The sequence below is a fragment of the Schistocerca gregaria genome, chromosome X, assembly GCF_023897955.1.
Source record: "Schistocerca gregaria isolate iqSchGreg1 chromosome X, iqSchGreg1.2, whole genome shotgun sequence".
Taxonomy (NCBI): domain Eukaryota; kingdom Metazoa; phylum Arthropoda; class Insecta; order Orthoptera; family Acrididae; genus Schistocerca; species Schistocerca gregaria.
The window spans coordinates 487,655,913-487,677,096 of NC_064931.1; the positions used below are offsets into that span (position 1 = coordinate 487,655,913).

General features: G+C 36.5%; 1 protein-coding gene across 2 annotated transcripts in view; it reads left to right on the forward strand.

Annotated features, from left to right (window-relative positions):
* LOC126298577 (galactosylgalactosylxylosylprotein 3-beta-glucuronosyltransferase S) overlaps positions 1-21,184 on the forward strand; it is a 155,048-nt gene that overhangs the window by 110,404 nt on the left and 23,460 nt on the right. For both annotated transcript variants that reach the window (XR_007552623.1, XM_049989948.1), the window contains exon 4: positions 17,804-18,063. Coding sequence is in view for 1 of the 2 variants with exons in the window: in XM_049989948.1 (XP_049845905.1) it covers positions 17,804-18,063 (260 nt within the window). In the remaining variant the exon portion in view is untranslated. The remainder of the gene's footprint in view (positions 1-17,803; positions 18,064-21,184) is intronic.

The following is a 21,184-nucleotide window of genomic DNA, read 5'->3' on the forward strand; positions in this document are numbered from 1 at the left end:
GCCAAAACTATATCTGGACCATTGAACATGTCACTTGACAGCTTGTGTATAGTTGGCTGTACTGCAATTGTGAGGTTGCAATAGCTACCACTGCACATGTCCACAGCTGATAGCTTTGAAGTATGTTTTGTAAATGTAGGTTACAGTCACCATGTATACAAGCCATTGTGTAATAATGTATACATAAATATAACAAAGAATGTGTTTCTGACAATGGAGAAAACCTCTATAGTTAAGAGGCATTTGCTAATATATGAAAGTTTGAAAGGAATGAATAATAACCAAAGTTAATGAGAGTGTGTATGAGAAGACATTCTGAATTGTTACAATAATAGCTGTGTATAAAAGATCATATAATAATGTAAACCTAAGCATAACAAGGAACAATCTATTGACACACACAGAAAGAACTAAAGAAAGAGGTGCATACTCTGTTGAAGAGTGAAAGAACTAATTTTGGATACATTTACACTCACCAATTTATATCGTCAATGGCACAATGCCGTCCAGTTCTCTATCAGTACTCTTATTTGAATTGGTGCTAAAACCATTGTCATCAAGAGAAATCAATAAATGTTCATTTTCGTTTATATTTGCATCTATAACCTGTGCTTCTCTAATAAGCTTACCGACATGGTCTACTTTCTTCCCACATCTGGTGGTGTCAACAGTACCAAGACCTTCATGTAATAACCTTTCCACTTCTGCTATAGTCAAATGTGCATGTTATTATTTTGAATGTAATTCACTTGGGCAGAAATGACAGTGATTAAGATGGTATCCTATTACCAGTGCTTGATTTGTGACTGTACACACTGGTACTCTGTACCAGTACCTTTGATGAAGAAAAATCAGTACTGTAGTGTTTAAGATGTGGTACGATAGAAATTTATTATTTACCAGTACAAATGTTGTATTCGCTCATTTGAAATGCACAGAAAAGCGTTAAAATAACATTTTAAGAATTCTAATTTATCTTCGTGTCTGCAGCAGTGTCTGTTGCCAGTAATCACTGTGCCATAGTTTCTTTGCAGTCACTAGTTGTTGGAGTTTTGTCTAATGCCACTGAATAGCAAGCTGTATTATCCATTACAAACACTGCCAGAACAATGAATTGGAGAAATGAATTTTTAAACCAGTGCAAAAATCGTGAGTGGCCCATATCCTCATGGTAGTCACAAGTTTTTCTAAACTGAAAAACTGGAAGTCCTTCATGCACAAAACTGTTGGAAGAACATGCTTGGGCCACAACTGATCTGGATCCTCTTTCTGTTGGCTGATGATTGCTACTATGCGGAGTATCGTCTGTCCAGCATCAACTGCTTCTCCAGCATTGATTTTTGTAACAAGATACTGAGAGTCACAACAACATGAGGTTTTTCGAGCAACTGTTTAAATTCAAAGCCCCTGCTTTTTGGCACCATGTTAAGTGATGTTTTACTCCCTGAGAAAAGTTCACATCCTTTTAAAGAAAGTAGCAACTTTACTACTCTAGGATAGTCTTTGCTACTATAATGTCCATAAATGTACTGCTGAACTGCATCGGTTTGGAATGTATCTAGTTCTGTAATTGAGCGAGGTTGCTTTTTTTCCTTTCCAGGGATACTTAAAAATACACTGTTCTCTCCACTGGGGTTTTGTTGCACATGGTTGACTTGACTATCTTGCAAGTCTCAAAGTAGCACTTGGTTTCTTATTATAGTCCTTTCACTGAGTTCTATAGTTTTCAGGGTATACTGTTAAATTTTATCACCAGGAATTGATGGATGCCCTTGAACAGAAACAAATTCTTTTTCTTGCTCATAAAACTCCCACACCCTTCACAGCTGTTCTAAAGTTGACTATTTTAATGACATTCCATTACCCAACAGATTGGCACACCACAAATTACATCTTTTTTGTGATACTTTCTAATACACAAAAATTGTGGTTGAAGAAGGTAACACAACACAACTATATAGAAGCAGCCAATCACACACTAACCCACAATGTTACACAGAAGCTGGCAAAATGGTAGCTTCACCGTATGAATCAGCATATGTAGTTGTACTGTAACTGGTTCAGAAGAGACAGTGCCTCATGTTTTTCATATGTTTTTGAGTCATGCTGTCAAATTCAAGGCATTTGTAGAGTGACTTTGAAGTGACATGTTTCAGCAGCCTGGTAGTATGGCAGAATTGGTGCTTTCTCAGTTATTGCCAAGGAAAATTGTGATATTAAAATCTTATATCATTATTCTGGAAAAAGGATGACTTCATGAAATATAACACATTGATATCCCTTTGAAATGTAGAACATATTTTCTTTAGTGTGTCACAATGACGAATCTTCAAAAAATCAAATTTACTTTTAAAAAAAGAAGAGTTTTCCTGAAAACTGCTTTAAAAGCAACAAATTTACATTTGTTTAATAAATGACAAAGAACTGGAACAACAAATGTCACTTGGTTTCAAATTTATCTTCTTTTCATAATGCTTTTTATTCACAGATGACAAATTAATATTTTTTTTGTGTAAGTGAATAATGTTTTGGATAAATATTTTTATTTGTAAGTCACCAATAATAATATTTATCTCTATTCATCATGTGTCATTCAAATAAATTTTCCATAACTCTGCTGGTAATGAAACCAATTTGTGCATATGCACACTGTATACACGTGATACCCATGTGGCTGTGGACAAGCATGTGATGTACAAATGGCTGTTGACAAGTGGTCACTCACTCAGAAACAGCATCGATCATCATCTGCCCTCATTTGCAACTTCCACTGATGTGGTCGCACTCTCTCACACACACTACAGATACGTGTAAACCAGACAGATGGGCCACGTGCTTGCAGGGCTTTTGTGTCTTCCATCCTCTGGCATAAGAGCAAAAGATGCTGGGTTCCTTGACTGAGGCTTAAGGAGACCAGGAATTTGTAAAATCCCGTGCCACTGTGGAAAATCTGTTGCTGATCGTTGTCTTGATACAGGACATGGCATGAACTGTCTAGGGACCTAGATCTTTTGTCTGTCTCCGTGTACTGGGACTCTTCCATTAAAGAAGCAGTGAAATACATACAATTAATGACTTAATTAAGAGATAAGTGGTATTTCAACTCAGCAAATCAGCATTGGCACCACTGAGGCATCATAGCCTGCAGACAAATGAATGCATCAACACATGGGGAATCAAAGCCAGGACAGTTAAGTCAGGCACCAACAGCTTACCTGCAGATGTATGCAGTGTCTTCAGACTGCGGCCATGCTTTACTGTGCCCCACATGCGGAGACCATGGCTCATTCCCCCAACAGGAGGTTCCGGATGTTGACAATGACATTATAGCCCAAACCCTTGTGCATTCCTGTTTCCAGCAAGCTAGTACATCAATTGGCAAGCCACTGCAGCAGTGCATCAGTGGTACTTATAGATGGTGAAGAACTGCCTTGTGGAAATATTGTGCAGTTTACACAACACTATCTAGTGCAATGCCTGTGAACCATTAAGCAGTTAACATTTTAGCGAAGCCTCAAACAACATAAATTTAAATACAAATATAATTGCGATACACTTTTGACTCTTCTTTCAGAATATGTGGTTAGGAGGGGACCTGACAGCACAGCTAAAATTTAACTGCACATTCTGCTCTATATCCTGTCCTACATAATTATATTTCCATATGCCGCTGCATACCTACGTACATTTAACTTCATGATGATATTAATAAAATGTAATTTTGTCACTGGGTCCATCATCTTATGTAGTCGGTCAACATCAACCCTTGCTGATTGCTATCCTTTATGTAATTCTTGAGGTGTTCCTGGTGTATTGAATATTCTATGAGGTTTCAGTATTGCAGCCAGATCATGTTGACTTCTTGCCACAATATTATGGGTGGCAACCATTCAACCATCTTCAGGTGTCCACCATTGGAGACTGCTAGTTCATGGTGTTGGCTATACAGCAAAAACTGATGTGAAAACATATGCGCATTAGTGGCCACCACAGAAGCATCCTTTCTCAAAGTCCAGCCCCCTGCAAATACTGTTCCATCTGTGGTACGCAGGTACATGTGTTAAAGTGAAACTACAAGTCCGACCTCTGTAGGAATGGATGCTTGCAGCGCTAAAAACAAATGTCAGATGTTGCCAGATGTGTCATTATGAATAAATTGTTTTCTCTCAAAAGAAATTAAAGGGATCACTGGGTCACAAGCTGTGTCCAGTTGAAAGCCACCATCACAATTTATAAGATCTTGTATTAGACATATTTCCACAGATTCTTTAATTACTGAATCCCAAAAGAATCTCACTGGAACCAAGATTTTTGTGGCAGAATAATCCATAGACAGAATAATCCATAGTGTGTCCTGTGGTAATACAATGCTCAGCTACAGCCGACTTATTGGGCTGTGAAAGGTGAGTGTGGCACTCATGTTCAGTGCCTCTTTCATGTACTATGCATTTGATCTGAGCTTTGCCCCACTGATATATGTGTGGGCTTATGGACCTACATATGCAAGCATCAGAAACTACAGGCATCTTTAGAACATTGGTGCACTGGGTGCATGCTGTTTCTGAAGAAGACAGCCTTAAAAAGAAGCTGGAACATCTACAGTCAGTGTTCAAAGATAATGGTTACTTTCCACAGCAGATTAGCACATTGCTAAGGAGGAACAAACATGACCACCCACAACATCAAGAAGATAAGGAGCTGTTCAAGTCCAGGGTGTTCCTTCCATATGTCATCAATCTTTCGTCTAAAGTAGGCAGGGACCTAAGAAAACATAAAGTTAAACTAATATTCTGACCACCAGCAAAGATTAGTGCTCTTCTCGGTTCGGTAAATGACAATCTGGGATTCTTGCCAGTGTGACAAAGCTTTCATAGGTCAGATGATACACACAGTACAGGAAAGGTGTGTTGAACATGAACACCACACTCGCCTTTCACAGCCCAGTAAGTCGACTGTAGCTGAGCATTGTATTACCGCAGGACAGTCTGTAGATTATTCTCTTTATGGATTACTATTCCACAAAAATCTTGGTTCTGGTGAGCTCCTTTTGGAATTCAGTATCTAAAGAATCTGTGGAAATACGTTTAGCACAAGGTCTTATAAATCGCGACGGCGGCTTTCAACTGAACAAGACCTGGGACCCTTTGGTCTCTTTAATTTTGTCTGAGAGAAAATATTTTATTCCTAATGACACATCTGGCAACATCTGACATTTGTTTTTAACACCGCAAGTGCATGTTCCGACAGAGAGCAGACATGTAGTTTCACCTTTACGAATAAGCCTGCATACCACAGAGGGAATAGTATTTGCAGATAGCACGGACTTTGACAGAGGACATACCTGTGACAGCTGCCAATGCACATGCATCTCCACGCCAACTTTTGCTATAAAGCAGGCTCCATGAACTACCAGCCTCCAGTGGTGGACACCTGAAGGTAACTGAATGGTTGCCAGTTGTAATATTGTGGCAAGAAGGCAACATGTTCTGGCTGCAATCCTGATACCTCATAGAATGCTATTGTGTATTTGGCACAGTTTTCTTTAAAAAAAATCACATTTTGTGTACGATGTTTATATGAAGTATGATATACCTTTTATCTATAGTTTGGTATTACGAATTGAATTGAATGAAATTTTGTTGTCGTTTAGCTATTACAGCAATTGACAACGTCAAGTTACATAAATACAAGTTATACAGCATATATACATGGGTTGAAGATAAATATGTCACTATTAGTTTTCCATATAATACAATATTTAAAATCAAATAATATGAAAAGCATTGCATCATAAATTACTTAGTTAAGGAAATTATGCTGAACTCTCCAAACCGGTACCACTATGATATTTTACAGACATAAAATTCCTGAAGTGAGTAGCAAAGATTTGCAGCTAACCATCTGAATAATTTGTCTTTGAATAAATCAAATGGAGCTTCTACCCATTCTAGTGGCAGTTTGTTAAACATCTTCATACCCACTACTTCATAGCTGTTCAGTTACTTGGATAATCTGTAGTAAGGTATGTCAAGATGGCTACTATTTCTGGTTCCCTGAGAGTGTACATCTCTTCTACGGTGGTATTCTGATAAGTTGCTCTTTATATGCAGTAGGGCAGTGTAAATATACATGTTTATAACAGTTAATATTTTTAAGTTGATAAACAGTGGTTTGCAGTGGGCCAGTTTATCACTGTTTGTTATAATTCAAATTACTTTCTTCTGAAGTACCAAAATGTCCTGAAGGTGTGAGCTATTGCCTCATCTTAAAAGCCCATAAGATGTAATGGCCCCCCATGAACCATGGACCTTGCCGTTGGTGGGGAGGCTTGCGTGCCTCAGCGATACAGATAGCCGTATCGCAGGTGCAACCACAACGGAGGTGTATCTGTTGAGAGGCCAGACAAACATGTGGTTCCTGAAGAGGGGCAGCAGCCTTTTCAGTAGGTGCAGGGGCAACAGTCTGGATGATTGACTGATCTGGCCTTGCAACACTAACCAAAACGGCCTTTGTGTGCTGGTACTGTGAACGGCTGAAAGCAAGGGGAAACTACAGCCATAATTTTTCCCGAGGGCATGCAGCTTTACTGTATGGTTAAATGATGATGGCGTCGTTTTGGGTAAAATAGCCCCCCATTCGGATCTCCAGGAGGAGACTACTCAAGAGCATGTCGTTATCAGGAGAAAGAAAACTGGCATTCTACGGATCGGAGTGTGGAATGTCAGATCCCTTAATCGGGCAGGTAGGTTAGAAAATTTTAAAAGGGAATAGGTTGAAGTTAGATATAGTGGGAATTAGTGAAGTTCGGTGGCAAGACGAACAAGATTTCTGGTCAGATGACTACAGGGTTATAAACACAAAATCAAATACGGGTAATGCAGGAGTAGGTTTAATAATGAATAGGAAAATAGGAATGCGAGTAAGCTACTACAAACAGCATAGTGAACGCATTATTGTGGCTAAGATAGAAACGAAGCCCACACCTACTACAGTAGTACAAGCTTATATGCCAACTAGCTCTGCAGATGATGATGAAATTGATGAAATGTATTATGAGATAAAAGAAATTATTCAGATAGTGAAGGGAGACGAAAATTTAATAGTAATGGGTGACTGGAATTCGTCAGTAGGAAAAGGGAGAGAAGGAAATGTAGTAGGTGAATATGGATTGGGGGTAAGAAACGAAAGAGGAAGCCGCCTGGTAGAATTTTGCGCAGAGCACAACTTAATCATAGCTAACACTTGATTCAAGAATCATAAAAGAAGACTGTATACATGGAAGAAGCCTGGAGATACTGACAGGTTTCAGATGGGGGAAAGAAATACAGTAGAAGAAGAATGGGTAGCTTTGAGGGATGAAGTAGTGAAGGCAGCAGATGATCAAGGAGGAAAAAAGACAAGGGCTAGTAGAAATCCTTGGGTAACAGAGGAAATATTGAATTGAATTGTTGAAAGGAGAAAATATAAAAATGCAGTAAATGAAGCAGACAAAAAGGAATACAAACATAACAAAAAGGAGATCGACAGGAAGTGCAAAATGGCTAAGCAGGGATGACTAGAGGACAAATGTAAGGATATAGAGGCTTATCTCACTAGGGGTCAGATAGATACTGCCTACAGGAAAATTCTTTAAAGAGACCTTTGGAGAAAAGAGAACCATTTGTATGAATATCAAGAGCTCAGATGGAAACCCAGTTCTACGCAAAGAAGGGAAAGCAGAAAGGTGGAAGGAGTATATAGAGGGTCTATACAAGGGTAATGTACTTGACGACAATATTTTGGAAATGGAAGAGGATGTAGATGAAGAGGAAATGGGAGATATGATACTGCGTGAAGAGTTTGACAGAGCACTGAAAGACGTGAGTTGAAACAAAGCCCCGGGAGTAGACAACATTCCATTAGAACTACTGACAGCCTTGGGAGAGCCAGTCCTGACAAAACTCTACCATCTGGTGAGCAAGATGTATGAGACAGGCGAAATACCCTCAGACTTCAAGAAGAATATAATAAATCCAATCCCAAAGAAAGCAGGTGTTGACAGATGTGAAAATTACCTAACTATCAGTTTAATAAGTCACGGCTGCAAAATACTAACGCAAATTCTTTACAGACAAATGGAAAAACTAGTAGAAGCCAACCTCGGGGAAGATCAGTTTGGACTCCGTAGAACTATCGGAACACGTGAGGCAATAGTGACCCTATGACTTATCTTAGAAGCTAGATTAAGGAAAGGCAAACCTAAGTTTTTTAGCATTTATAGACTTAGTGAAAGCTTTTGACATAGTTGACTGGAATACTCTCTTTCAAATTCTGAAGGTGGTAGAGGTAAAATACAGGGAGCAAAAGGCTATTTACAATTTGTCCAGAAACCAGATTGCAGTTATAAGAATCGAGGGGCATGAAAGGGAAGCAGTGGTTGGGAAGGGAGTGAGACAGGGCTGTAGCCTATCCCCGATGTTATTCAATCTGTGTATTGAGCAAGCAGTGAAGGAAACAAAAGAAAAATTCGGAGTAGGTATTAAAATTGATGGAGAAGAAAAAAAACATTTGAGGTTCGCCGATGACATTGTAAGTCTGTCAGAGACAGCAAAGGACTTGGAAGAGCAGTTGAACAGAATGGGTAGTGTGTTGAAAGGAGGATATAAGATAAACATCAACAAAAGCAAAATGAGGATAATGGAATGTAGTCGAATTAAGTCGGGTGATGCTGAGGGAATTAGATTAGGAAATGAGACACTTAAAGTAGTAAAGGAGTTTTGCTATTTGGGGAGCAAAATAACTGATGATGGTCGAAGCAGGGAGTATATAAAATGTAGACTGGCAATGGCAAGGAAAGCATTTCTGAAGAAGAGAAATTTGTTAACATCGAGTATAGATTTAAATGTCAGGAAGTCGTTTGTGGAAGTATTTTTATGGAGTGTAGCCATGTATGGAAGTGAAACATGGATGATAAATATTTTTGACAAGAATAGAATAGAATCTTTTTAAATGTGGTGCTACAGGATAATGCTGAAGATTAGATGGGTAGATCACATAACTAATGAGGAAGTGTTGAATAGGATTGGGGAGAAGAGAAGTTTGTGGCACAACTTTACTAGAAGAAGGGATTGGTTGGTAGGACATGTTCTGAGGCATCAAGAGATCACCAGTTTAGTATTGGAGGGCAGCGTGGAGGGTAAAAATCGTAGAGGGAGACCGAGAGACGAATACACTAAGCAGATTCAGAAGGATGTAGATTGCAGTAGGTACTGGGAGATGAAGAAGCTTGCACAGGATAGAGTATCATGGAGAGCTGCATCAAACCAGTCTCAGGACTGAAGACCACAACAACAACAGTAAGATTCAATGCTTCGAAAAAAAAAAAAAAAAGCAAAGTAGGCCGATCTTACATAGGCCGCAGGTACATGGTTTTTATTAATTCCTTAACAAATACACCACTCTAGACGGCCTTGCACTAATGTATTTAATATATGGCTCCAAAGTAAATTACTATCTATAACAATACCTAAGAACTTAAACACTATCCATGAAGTCTGCTACTGGCAGATCTCTTAAACTAAATACAATCTTTGAGTTTTACTCTCATTAAGCAGGAACCCATTAGCTCGAAACCAGACTGATGCTTGTGATAATGTGTCATTTGCCTCAGTTTGGAGCATATCCATGTCTGAGCTGACATTGAAAAAAGTGGTATCATCTACATAGAGAATGGAGTGAGTATTTATGTAAGATGGTAGATCGTTTGTCATAGGGATAAATAGCAGAGGTCCTAACACTGAGCCTTGTGGCACTCCACACTTAACTTCAGCTAGCTGTGATGTCTGTTTACCAATACAAACAATTTGTTGCTGGGGATAGATTCAAAAATGTTGCCAACTTCACTGTTTGTGAATCTTTAATAAACTAGTTCGTTGAGGAGTGAAATATGCTCCACAGAATCGAAGGCTTTGCTAAGATCACAAAAGGTAGCCTGAGCAAAATTTTTTCATTCATACGCATTAAGCGCTTTTTTAATCAGGGAGTCAGTGCCATGGACTGTGGATTTGTCCTTCCTAAATCCAAATTGTACTGCAGTAATAGTGTTATTACATGTCAGATAATAACACAACTGGGAGTTGATGATGGATTCCAAAACTTTAGATAAAATACGTGTCAGAGATATTGGGCAATAGCTAGATGGGCAGTCATTGTCTCATTTCTTGTAAGTGGGCACTACCCTGGATAATTTTAATACATCTAGGAATACTGCTTCGATTAGACATCTGTTTATACATTTAGTAAGAGGATGGGCAGTTATTGTCTCATTTCTTGTAAGTGGGCACTACCCTGGATAATTTTAATACATCTAGGAATACTGCTTCGATTAGACATCTGTTTATACATTTAGTAAGAGGATATACTATGTGCCCAATTATCTTTTTTAACATATTGCAAGAAATACCATTTATATCTTCACTATCAGAGGGCCAAAAATTATTTACAATAGTTAAAACATCATCTGGTGTGACCGCAGTTAAAAGGAATTTATCTTTCAGGGTGTAGTCTACATTATGATATTTAATTAGATCAGCTACAGTTTCTTGTGGCCTCCCAATGCTTTCCCTAATTTGGTTAACAGATTTTGTGCACTAGTTATTAAATTCATCTGCTGAAATTTCTACCTCAGCTTTCTGCTTGCTTTTGGCCACTGAATTTATTATAGTCCATTCTTTTTTGCATTTATTTTTTGATGACTCAATGGTGACTAGGTTATGTTGTTTATTGACCTCATTTAAAGCATACTTATATTCCTTGTGTGCTCATGAGTACCTTTGTTTAGCCATATCAGTTTTCTGAAGTCTGTAAAAATCTCTACACAACAACAACCTCCTTTTCAAATTGGCTAGTTGAGCGATATACCATGGATTCTTATCCCTACGTCTATTACTTTTACTTTTAATGTTAACTTTACATTTGTATTGAGGGCAGTTGGTCTCGAATATATTTAAGAAGGAATGAAAAAATTTATCGAACAATGTATTGGCAGAGCCCTGAACATTATTGTTAAATGTATGTGACCAGTCATAATTACTGAGTGAGACCATAAAATTAGACAATTTTTCTTGCGTTGTTGGTCTTGTGATGACTATTTTAGGCTCTTTAAACTCCTTATAGTCCATATTAGTCCTATCTGTACCCATTTTTACCCAAACTGAGTTATGGTCCGAGAAATCGAAGGCAGATACATCTGAGGGCAGTAACTCTGTATTGACATTTGTAAGTATGTTGTTGAGACAAGAGAACTGTCTTGTGGGTTTGCAGTTTGTAAAAATGAAGTTGAATTGTCATAACAGGTTTTTAAATTTATGTACGGTGTGCATGTCTTTGTTTACATCAATTGCGGCATTGATGTCACCACCAACCACTATACTACACTTCTTTCACTGAGGACTAAGAAAGAAGTTTAGTAAAGTCTCAAGTTTGTCTAAAAATATTAGTGGACTTCCGTCTGGTGATATATAAAGAGATACAATAGCAATTTTTAAACGATCCAGATATACACCTGTGTCTTCAAAATGTATCTCACTGCACAGAAATCCCAGATCTAGTTCATTACTACAATTTATTAATTCTTTCTTAATGTAAATTGATACACCCCCATGAATATGCTGCTCTCTGCTAAAGCTGTTTGCTAAGTGGAAATCATCTAGTACATGAAAAGATATTTCATTTCCTTTACACCAGTGCTCACTTAAGCATAATCCATCAAATAAGTTCTCTTTTGCAAATTTGTTTAGAATTACGTGTTTTCCACTTATACTTTCAATATTGATATAACCTATCTTGAGAGACAAAGTTGGTGAGTAATTTTTTTTTTTTTTTATGGGGACAATCGTCATTACTGATATATTTCTCTCTAGTGTTACTGACATGTATTATATTATTCTTATCTTTAATCTGATCATCCAGTGTGAATCTGGGCAAACCTGTTAGTCTTGGTCCTTCTTTGCTACCTCTAAAAAAGAGTTTCCCCTAAATCTAAGTGGTATTGACTCATAGCTATCGATTTTTGCTATGTCCAACTCATTGGCTACTTTTATAATTTCATTACTCTTATACTTCTTTCCGAGTTGATTCAGATAGAGACCATGAGCAGTGTGGAATCTTATACCTAAGTTAGTTATGTTTACAAAACAGACATTTTTAAAGTATTTACAAATTTTCTTCATTTACTCTTCTCACGTCAACATTCACACAAGACCAGGATGGAAGATCATGCTGACATGGTATTGAAAAGATGAGGATTTTTGTATTTTGTAGCTTCTGCAGTTTCTTCTTCAATGTTAACAAGAAGTTTTTTCTTTCATTTCTCGCTATGTCATTTGATCCAGCCAGAAAAACTGCCAGTTCCATAGCTTCTGCCGATGAAGAACCTGCTACATCTATAAATGTTACACTAGCTTTTATTGTGGCTGAGATATGGTGGCTTGAATTGTTCTCAACTGTATCACGTAATTTCCTTCCTTGACTGTTTGCATATAAATGTTTTTTCACAGGCCTAGGTCTGCAATTGCGGCTTGCTTTCTTGGGGTTTTCGGTTTCATATACGTATGTCCAAGTCTTGTAATTGCTTTTTCACTGAATTTTAATGTAGACGTAAAAACTTTCGAATACAGCTATGGTTGAGGAAACCAGATAGAAAAAAAGTACCAAAATAAACTGAAACAAACTATATCCTGGATTTTTTTGTCACAAAGTATGAAGTACAAATTTCCTTATGATGGGTAATACATATGTTTGTGCTTAAAAAATAGTTTCCTGCCACTTTTATTTCCCCACACTTTACACAGGTTTTTTGAAGTCCCATGAAAGTATAAAAGAGGAATTTCATGGTAATTATGGTGAAAACAATGGAATACATGTGGGTGAAAATAACACCTAAACATGACTGGAAAGGGAAGATTGGTGCAACTGATTCATGAAAGTATAGGGGGTGGATGTCGTGCCACACATGGTCAAATATCTGTTGTCAAAGGTAGGAAAAGTAGGTCTTCTTTAGGATAAATCCAGACAACAGGTTCCCCTGTCTAAAGAGTTTCTCCAGCAGTTTAAAAAAACACTGAAACAATCACTCAAAAGACAGATTTTAACACTTCAAATATCACTCATGCCAGATGTCATAAAGAGAAACAAACCATTGGAAAGTGTAACATAGGACATTTCACAGACTTAACAATCCTCCATCAAAACTTTCAATCAATAAAAAATAAAATACAACTATTAGAGGTTGAGCTCCAATCTTTGAACTGCAGAGTAGTTTGTATTATTGAGCACTGATGTAGAGACACTGAAATCCAACATGTAGTATTATCATTATATGAAAGGGCAAACTCTTAATACAGAACTACTTCAATGGGTGGAGGATCATGCATTTGTATCAGAAAAGGAACACAGTTCAAATCAGTACATGACCTCATTACAGGAAGTGAAGACAAACACTTTGAAATATCAGCTACTGAATTAATAGGGCTTGATATCACTAAGAAATTAATCATTTTGTGTTTGTGTGTATAGATCTCCCAGTGGTGGTGTGGACAATTTTTTCAGAAAATTAACAGAATTTCTAGATAAAGTCTCAAGTTCAAAGGTAAATGTAATTCTGTGTGGGTCATTAACATCAACACTAATATCAAAAATGAATCCAGCAGCACCTTCATAAACATCCTTCAAAGTTTTGGCATGTCCCCATTGGTCAATAGGGCAACAAGGGTTACTACAGTGACTGCATCAGTAATTGACCATGTGGCCACAAATATGGACAGGGAAAAATCTGATGTAGCTGTAAAAGATCACAGACTATCAGACCATCTCTGTCAAATAACAACAGTAAAATCAGGCATCGAATCATTCCCTAAACTACAAGCCTACGAACAAAATTTATCAGAAACCAAAATAAAAGATGTTTGGAAAGAACTAGGAAAACAAAGCTGGGATGAAATTCTCTAAATTCTCCACATTGTTTAAATTGAACTTTGAAAAGGCATTTCCAAAAGTATGCTTATCTGTATCAACATCTCAGAAAAACAGATGGATAACAGCAGGTATTAAGAAGTCCTCCCAAACATTTAAACACCTCAGTTCCATGAAAAAGATTCACAATGATCCAGAATTCTTAAATTTCTATCATAGATGCAAAAAGATCTATAGGAAGGTGCTGATTGCTGCAAAAATGTCATCTAATAACAAAATAATATATAATGCAGAGAATAAAAGCAAAACAGTCTGAGAGGCAAACAAATGCAGAATAACATACTGCTAAGGGAGGGGGATAAGGTAATAAATGATCCATAACACTTAGCAAACTATGTAAACGAGCATTTTTCAAGTATTGCAGAGAAGTTACAGCAAAAATCCCCCAAAGCAAATATAACACCTGTAAATAATGTTGCACTAAATACAATGATGTTACTGCCAACCACAGAGAATGAAGTCAATAAAACTGTTCAAGAACTAAAAAATAAATAGGCAGTAGGCTTAGATGAAGTACCAGTGTTTGTACAGAAACAATGCATAGGGGTTGGGTTGTTTTAGGGGAAGGAGACCAAAACAGCGAGGTCATCAGTCTCGTCGGATTAGGGAAGGATGGGGAAGGAAGTCGGCCGTACCCTTTCAAAGGAACCATCCCGGCATTAGCCTGGAATGATTTAGGAAAATCACAGAAAACCTACATCAGGATGGTTGGATATGGGATTGAACCATCATCCTCCTGATGCGAGTCCAGTGTTCTAACCACTGTGCCACCCCGCTCGGTAATGCACGGGGATTATACAAGGCCCCTTAACAAATATAATAAAGGAATCCTTCACATCAGGGACATTTCCAGAGCAGTTAAAACCCAGCTCATTTCCCTGCTGCCAGCATTCTCAAAAATAATAGACGCAATTATGGAAGACAGATTAATGAATTACATGAATAAATACAATCTTTTAAGTGAATCACAGTTTGGTTTCCGAAATTGCAAAAATATGGAGTCAGCCATAGTAGAATTCACAAAAGTTGTACTTGATGCTCTTGATAAAGCTGAGTGTGTCAGAGGCATATTTTTGGATCTTTCGAAGGCATTTGATACAGTAGACCACAAGATTCTTTTAAATAAATTAGAAGCATTAGGAATAAGAGGGGTAGCTAATGATTGGTTTCAATCATACATGGCAGACAGGGTACAAAGAGTAGAGATAACACATACTTCAAATAGATTTAACATTTAGTAAAACACTTATCAGAACCAAAATACATTAATATAGGGGTTCCGCAAGGTAGCATATTAGGACCAATACTATTCCTTATATACATTAATGACTTTCCCAGTAGTGTTACTCATGGTGAAAAAATTCTCTTCCCTGATGACAGCAATATTATATTCACTGAGAAAACAAGAGAACTCCTCGTAATGCCATGAATTTCAGTTTGAAGAGGAAAAATGACAATGGTAAATTAAATGTAGATGGCACCTCTATAGACTGTGTAACAGATGCAAAATTTCTAGCAATGAATATTGATTCTCAGTTGAAGTGGTGTGGACACACAAAGGTACTTGCAAACAGAATGGCATCAGCATGTTATGCCTTTAGAATCCTATCGTCAGTGTGTAACATGCTGTATCTTTTAGTTACATATTATTCATATGTACACTCAATTCTTAGCTATGGCATTATTTTTTGGGGGAAAAATGCACAAAATATGAACACTATTTTCAAACTCCAGAAAAGAGCCATAAGAATAATAACCAAAAATGCTAGTCGAGATCATTGTAAAGATCTGTTCAAAACACTGTGGATTTTAACTGCTCCATGTGAATACATTTACCAGTCAGTTGTACACATTAAAAATAGCATTGGTAATTACTGCACAAACAGCTCTGTCCATGACCATGCAACAAGAAATAGACTCAACTTACATTTACCAAGAAAAAATAAACATAAAACTCAAAAACAGCATTTTCTACCAAGGAATAAAATTGTACCATAAATTACCAAAATAGATTAAAGAAATTGCAAAAATACTTATTCCAAAAGGCAGCTGAAAAGTACCTGTTATGCAGTACTTTTTTATATTGAAGGATTACTCAGATAAAAAGAGTATAGATTTGTTTAAAAACAATGGGAAGATGCGGTACAGAAAATGGCCCAGAGATTACCTCTGTGTCTGTGTGTGTGTGTGTGTGTGTGTGTGTGTGTGTGTGTGTGTGTGTGTGTGTGTGTAGTTTTATGAAACAATGTGCGTATAATGTGTTCTGTGACTGATAATGAGATATGAGTGAACAGTGTGGCATTACATTATTTAATAATTTATTTGTAAAAAAAATGTGTTGTATACCAGGAGTAAATCTAATGACTGTCTCTAACTATAAGACTGTAAATATATGTGTACTGGTATATGAATTAGCTTATTTTAAATTGGTCTAAACTTGTAAATACTTTGTCATGTCCTAAATCCTTGTGAAAAGAGATCTACAGATGAATAAAGCTGCTGCTGCTGCTGCTGCTGCTACTACTACTACTACTACTACTACTACTAATAATAATAATAATAATAATAATAATAATAATAATAAACATTTTTAGGAATTTGATGAAAGTGGCAAATAAATTCTAGGAATATGGATAAAACAATTGGCTTACTGCCTGGTAATGTGTTTTCAATGTTAACATTGCGCTCTGGTGAGCAATGGGCACATACATTTTTTTTAAAAAATTTAGTCAATTTGTTAATCTAATGTTGTTAATCTAATGTTTTAGAAGTACTTTTCCTGTGCAGTAATTAGTGTTATCTAGGATGGCATATACATCAAAGACTAAAGTGTCTCAAATGTTAAGGTGCTAATATTGCAGCCGGTAGAACTGGCGTTCAAATCCCCCATCTGTCCATTTTGATTTTTGTTTTCCATGTTTCCCTAAATTTATTGAGGCAAGTAAAAGGATGATTCCTTTGATAATGGGATGGCTAATTTCTTTGCCCATTCTTGTCCATTTGGTGTATGTACTCCGTCACTAATGAACTTGCAATTGATGGAACGCTACACCCCAATCTTCCTTCAACATCAGAGTTCATTCAGTGTTACAATACAGCCATATCATTTGGTAATAATGACTGAACCAGTTCCCTTCTACAAAGTTCTTTCTTACATTTTGTGATCATTATATCTTTTGCACTTATATGATTGTATAATATAGTAACCATCAGAAATAGTGCACCAAAAACGTATGGAGAGAAGAGCAGCAATTCATTTATATTGAACTTGAATATTTATGGGAATGCAGAAGTCTTTTAATGAACTGTTTGCCTCAAATTATATAATGCATGTTATTAAGGGATTCGCAAGCCCCACAGATATTTGTGTGTGTTACCTACTGAGCTAATATCTTGAAAGCAATTTTAATATTTTTTGCATCAAAACTTGATATACTACTTTTATTTAAAACTCATCTGATGTATACAATTGTGAATGAATGCAGCTACTCACCATTTCTTTCTGAACAATGGAAGGAGAAACAAGAAGTTGCAAATTTTGAGCAACATTTGAAGTTTTGTATTTTTTTCTGTTGTTCTACCCATGATTTCTAATCACATCCATTGTTGAAATATTGGTGATACTAATTACTTGAGATGCTAGTGTATAAAATAATGTTTTCATGCATGCTCCAATATTTTTTAATGTATTTTTTGTTGTTGTAAAATTAGGCTTACTTGTTGGTAAAACTTTAGTTCAATGCCTTGTGAAAATATAGGTTTCATATTTACTGCATAATTATTCTTGCTCCAGGTATTCCTTTTACCCACATTGCAAGCCCAATGCCAGAGGTGTATCGCAAAGCAGATATTGTTCCAAGAGGTGTAGCCAATAGACGAGCTGCACTCAGCTGGATAAGAAAGCATGTGAAGAATGGTGTGATATATTTTGGAGATGATGATAATACATTTGATTTAGAGCTCTTTGAAGAAATTCGTGATACGAAGCGAGTTTCAATGTTTCCAGTTGGTCTCATTGGTGACTATGCAGTTAGTTCTCCTGTGTTAAGAAAGGTATTTGTGATGTAACTTGCAGTTTACAGAATGATGAAAATTGCACATAAATGTAGAGTTATTTATCAAAAAATAATTTACACAGGCACTCAAGCTGTAAAGAATCTTGAATGGATATATCATCAGTTACTGCTCTCATTGCTGGTGCATTAAAATACTCAAAACTCTACCGTTATCAAACTGCACGTCATTTTTGTTGAAAGAGGAACTTGTACTTGGTTACTAAACCATTGAAAGACATCTCTCAAAATGTCTCTTGGTCCCTTTTTGCCTCCATTTCTAAATAGAAAAGGAAACAACAAAAAATTATTCCACTGCTGTTTTAAAATCTTGCATTGTGTTTGCACTTAGCTAAATGTGATTTTTTAAAAAGCATGCACTTTCACATTGGCTTAATTTGGAGACTGGTATCCTTTCAAAAGTAATTATTAACAGTTGGGGATTTGTCTACACTCTTTTCTGATCGTAGAAAGTGGCCAGTCTCAATAATGTTAAATAGAAGCCCTTTCATTGTACAGAGAAGGTTGCAATTGTAATAATGGTTAGTTCCATAATGTTAAGCGATGATTCAGCAGATGTATCTCTTGAAGTATGCAGTTTGCAACAGTGAAATAACTCTGTGCTCTCAGTTTTGAACTGAACTAGGTGAAGTACATTCAGTAGTTAATGCACTGGACTCGCATTCAGTAGGAACAAGTTACAGATCCCCATCCAATCATTAAGAACTTTTTTTTCTGTGATTTACGATCACACTTAAAAGAAATGTTGTGATGGTTCCTTTGAAAAGGTCCACATCCAATTTCCTTCCCCATACTTGTGTAATCTAAACTTGTGTTCAAATAAGAATGAGGTTATCAGAGATGGAATGTCAACCTCAACCCCTCCCTTCTCCCCTTTATTCCAACCATTTTAACTGAGTAGACTTGCTGCTGTGGCCAAGATTACAAACTTATACTGGTGTGGTGGGTCTTGATCTTGGTTATTCATCTGTGCGTCATGGCAAGCAAGTGAAGGAGAGATTGTGACATACATTTTGTGATCAAAATCTCACATGGGTGTTGTTCCAGTATTGGTAGGTGGGGAGACACTACACATGGCCTGCACCTAAATAGGAAGGGGAAAGATAAGTTAGCTTTTCTATTAGCAGATACTGTGAGAGGGGGCCACAGTCACACAAGGGATGATCCCTGTGGTTAATGGGACCAGGCAGATAGGTTTTTTAGGTTAAAGCCAAAGTCCAGACAGACAGTCATCAAGAAAAATAGAATAAAAGAAGCTTTATGTACAGTAAATAGGGATAAAGCTAACTTCACCAAAATATCAGGGGAATAAAATGTAAAGTAGATGAGCTGTTAGTGTGTTTAGATGATCTCAAAAATAAGAATGAGACTAATATACTTTGTCTGTTTGAACACCATCTAAGTGTGGAAATGGAAAGTGTCAGTCTAAATGGGTATAGTTTAGCATCTTACACTTTCAGATCTAGCATGGATAAAGGAGGAGTTGTCATTTACACTAAACAAGGGTATAAGTACAAAACAGTAGAAGTAAGCAAATATTGTGTCAATCAGCACTTTGAAGTTTGGCATGTGAACTACAGCTAGATAATGTAGTGCTGATGTTAGCAACAGTGTACAGCCCCCATTAGGAGATTGGGAGTTATTCATAAAAAAGTTTGACTCCCTATTATGCTGTCTGTCAGACAAAAATAAGAAGTTATTAATCTGTGATGATTCCAATTTAAATTTTCTAAGCAATTCTGATAGGAAAAGTGAGTTAGAAGTGTTATTAATGACATATAACTTAGAATCAGTGATCAATTTCCCTACACATATAGCTCAAAATAGTAGCACACTAATAGGAAATGTATTTGTGCAGCAAGTTTGCAAAACTAGACATAATGAGCATTCCAAGCATATGCATCTATGAAACTCTCACTTTCACGAAAAGAAACGCACAACTTCTTGAGGGCTACTTCTTCTTGCATCCATATTATACTAGATATAGAATGAGCTACATATTACCTACCCACCGTTTAAAATCATGAAAAAACCCCATACTATATGGGCATGAAATTTGTAAATAAAATATGGAAAGATATGGTTGACCCAAATGTAAAAGGTATGAAAAGAGACCTGGAAAAATATCTGAAAGATAAATGTTACTATAGTGTAGAAGATTTTGTGAATGACAACAATGCATTATAAGTGTAATTAAAATACCTCTTTGAAGATGTTACACCATATATATTATTAGTTTATTGTCTATTTTTAGTATTATTATATATAGTGTAAAACTGACAAGTCACCTATGTCACAATCTTTGATTGTATAAGGCATGTTATGTGATAATAAAAATTGAATTGAATTGAATTGAATAAAACTAACACATGCTTTCCCTGTGATAAATGGATATCAGACCATGATGCACCACTGATTAACTTACAAAACTTAGCAGGGTGTACAGTTCAGAAACCATTGAGTAAAAGTGTAAGGCTGGTCAACGCCGGTATCTATAAAGTTCTTCAGGGAAATTTGAAGAAATGTTAACTGGGGAGATTTATATAATGAGCCAAATGCCAATGATAAATGCAACATGTTTCTTGGTAAATTTATATCCCTTATTGAACATTGTTGCCCCCCACCCAAAAAAAAAAAATTACAAAATGTAACACCAAATAGTTTTCAAAGGAACCTTGGATCATTAAAGGTATTAAGGTGTCTTCAGAAAGGAAAAGAAAATTGCACGAAGCAGCAAGAATTAGTAAAGACTCAGAAGTAATTTTACGCTATAAAAATTATTGTAACATACTCAGAAAAGACGTCAGAAAATAAAAAAAATATGTATATTAGGGATGAAATTAACAACTCGGGCAATAAAATCAACTCAGTATGGAATGTTGTTAGAAGGGAGGCATGAAAAGTAACCACTGGGATAGATTGTATTACTATTAAAGAGAATGAGACCATCTTAACCAACAGTACACAAGTAGCTAATATATTTAACAACCATTTCTTAAGTGTAGGTGAAAAAATTGGTGAGCATAGTTAAAAAGCCATGCTGTACATATGGAAGAGTCAGTTTTAAGAGATCCTAGTCAAATTAATTTTCATCTAACAAC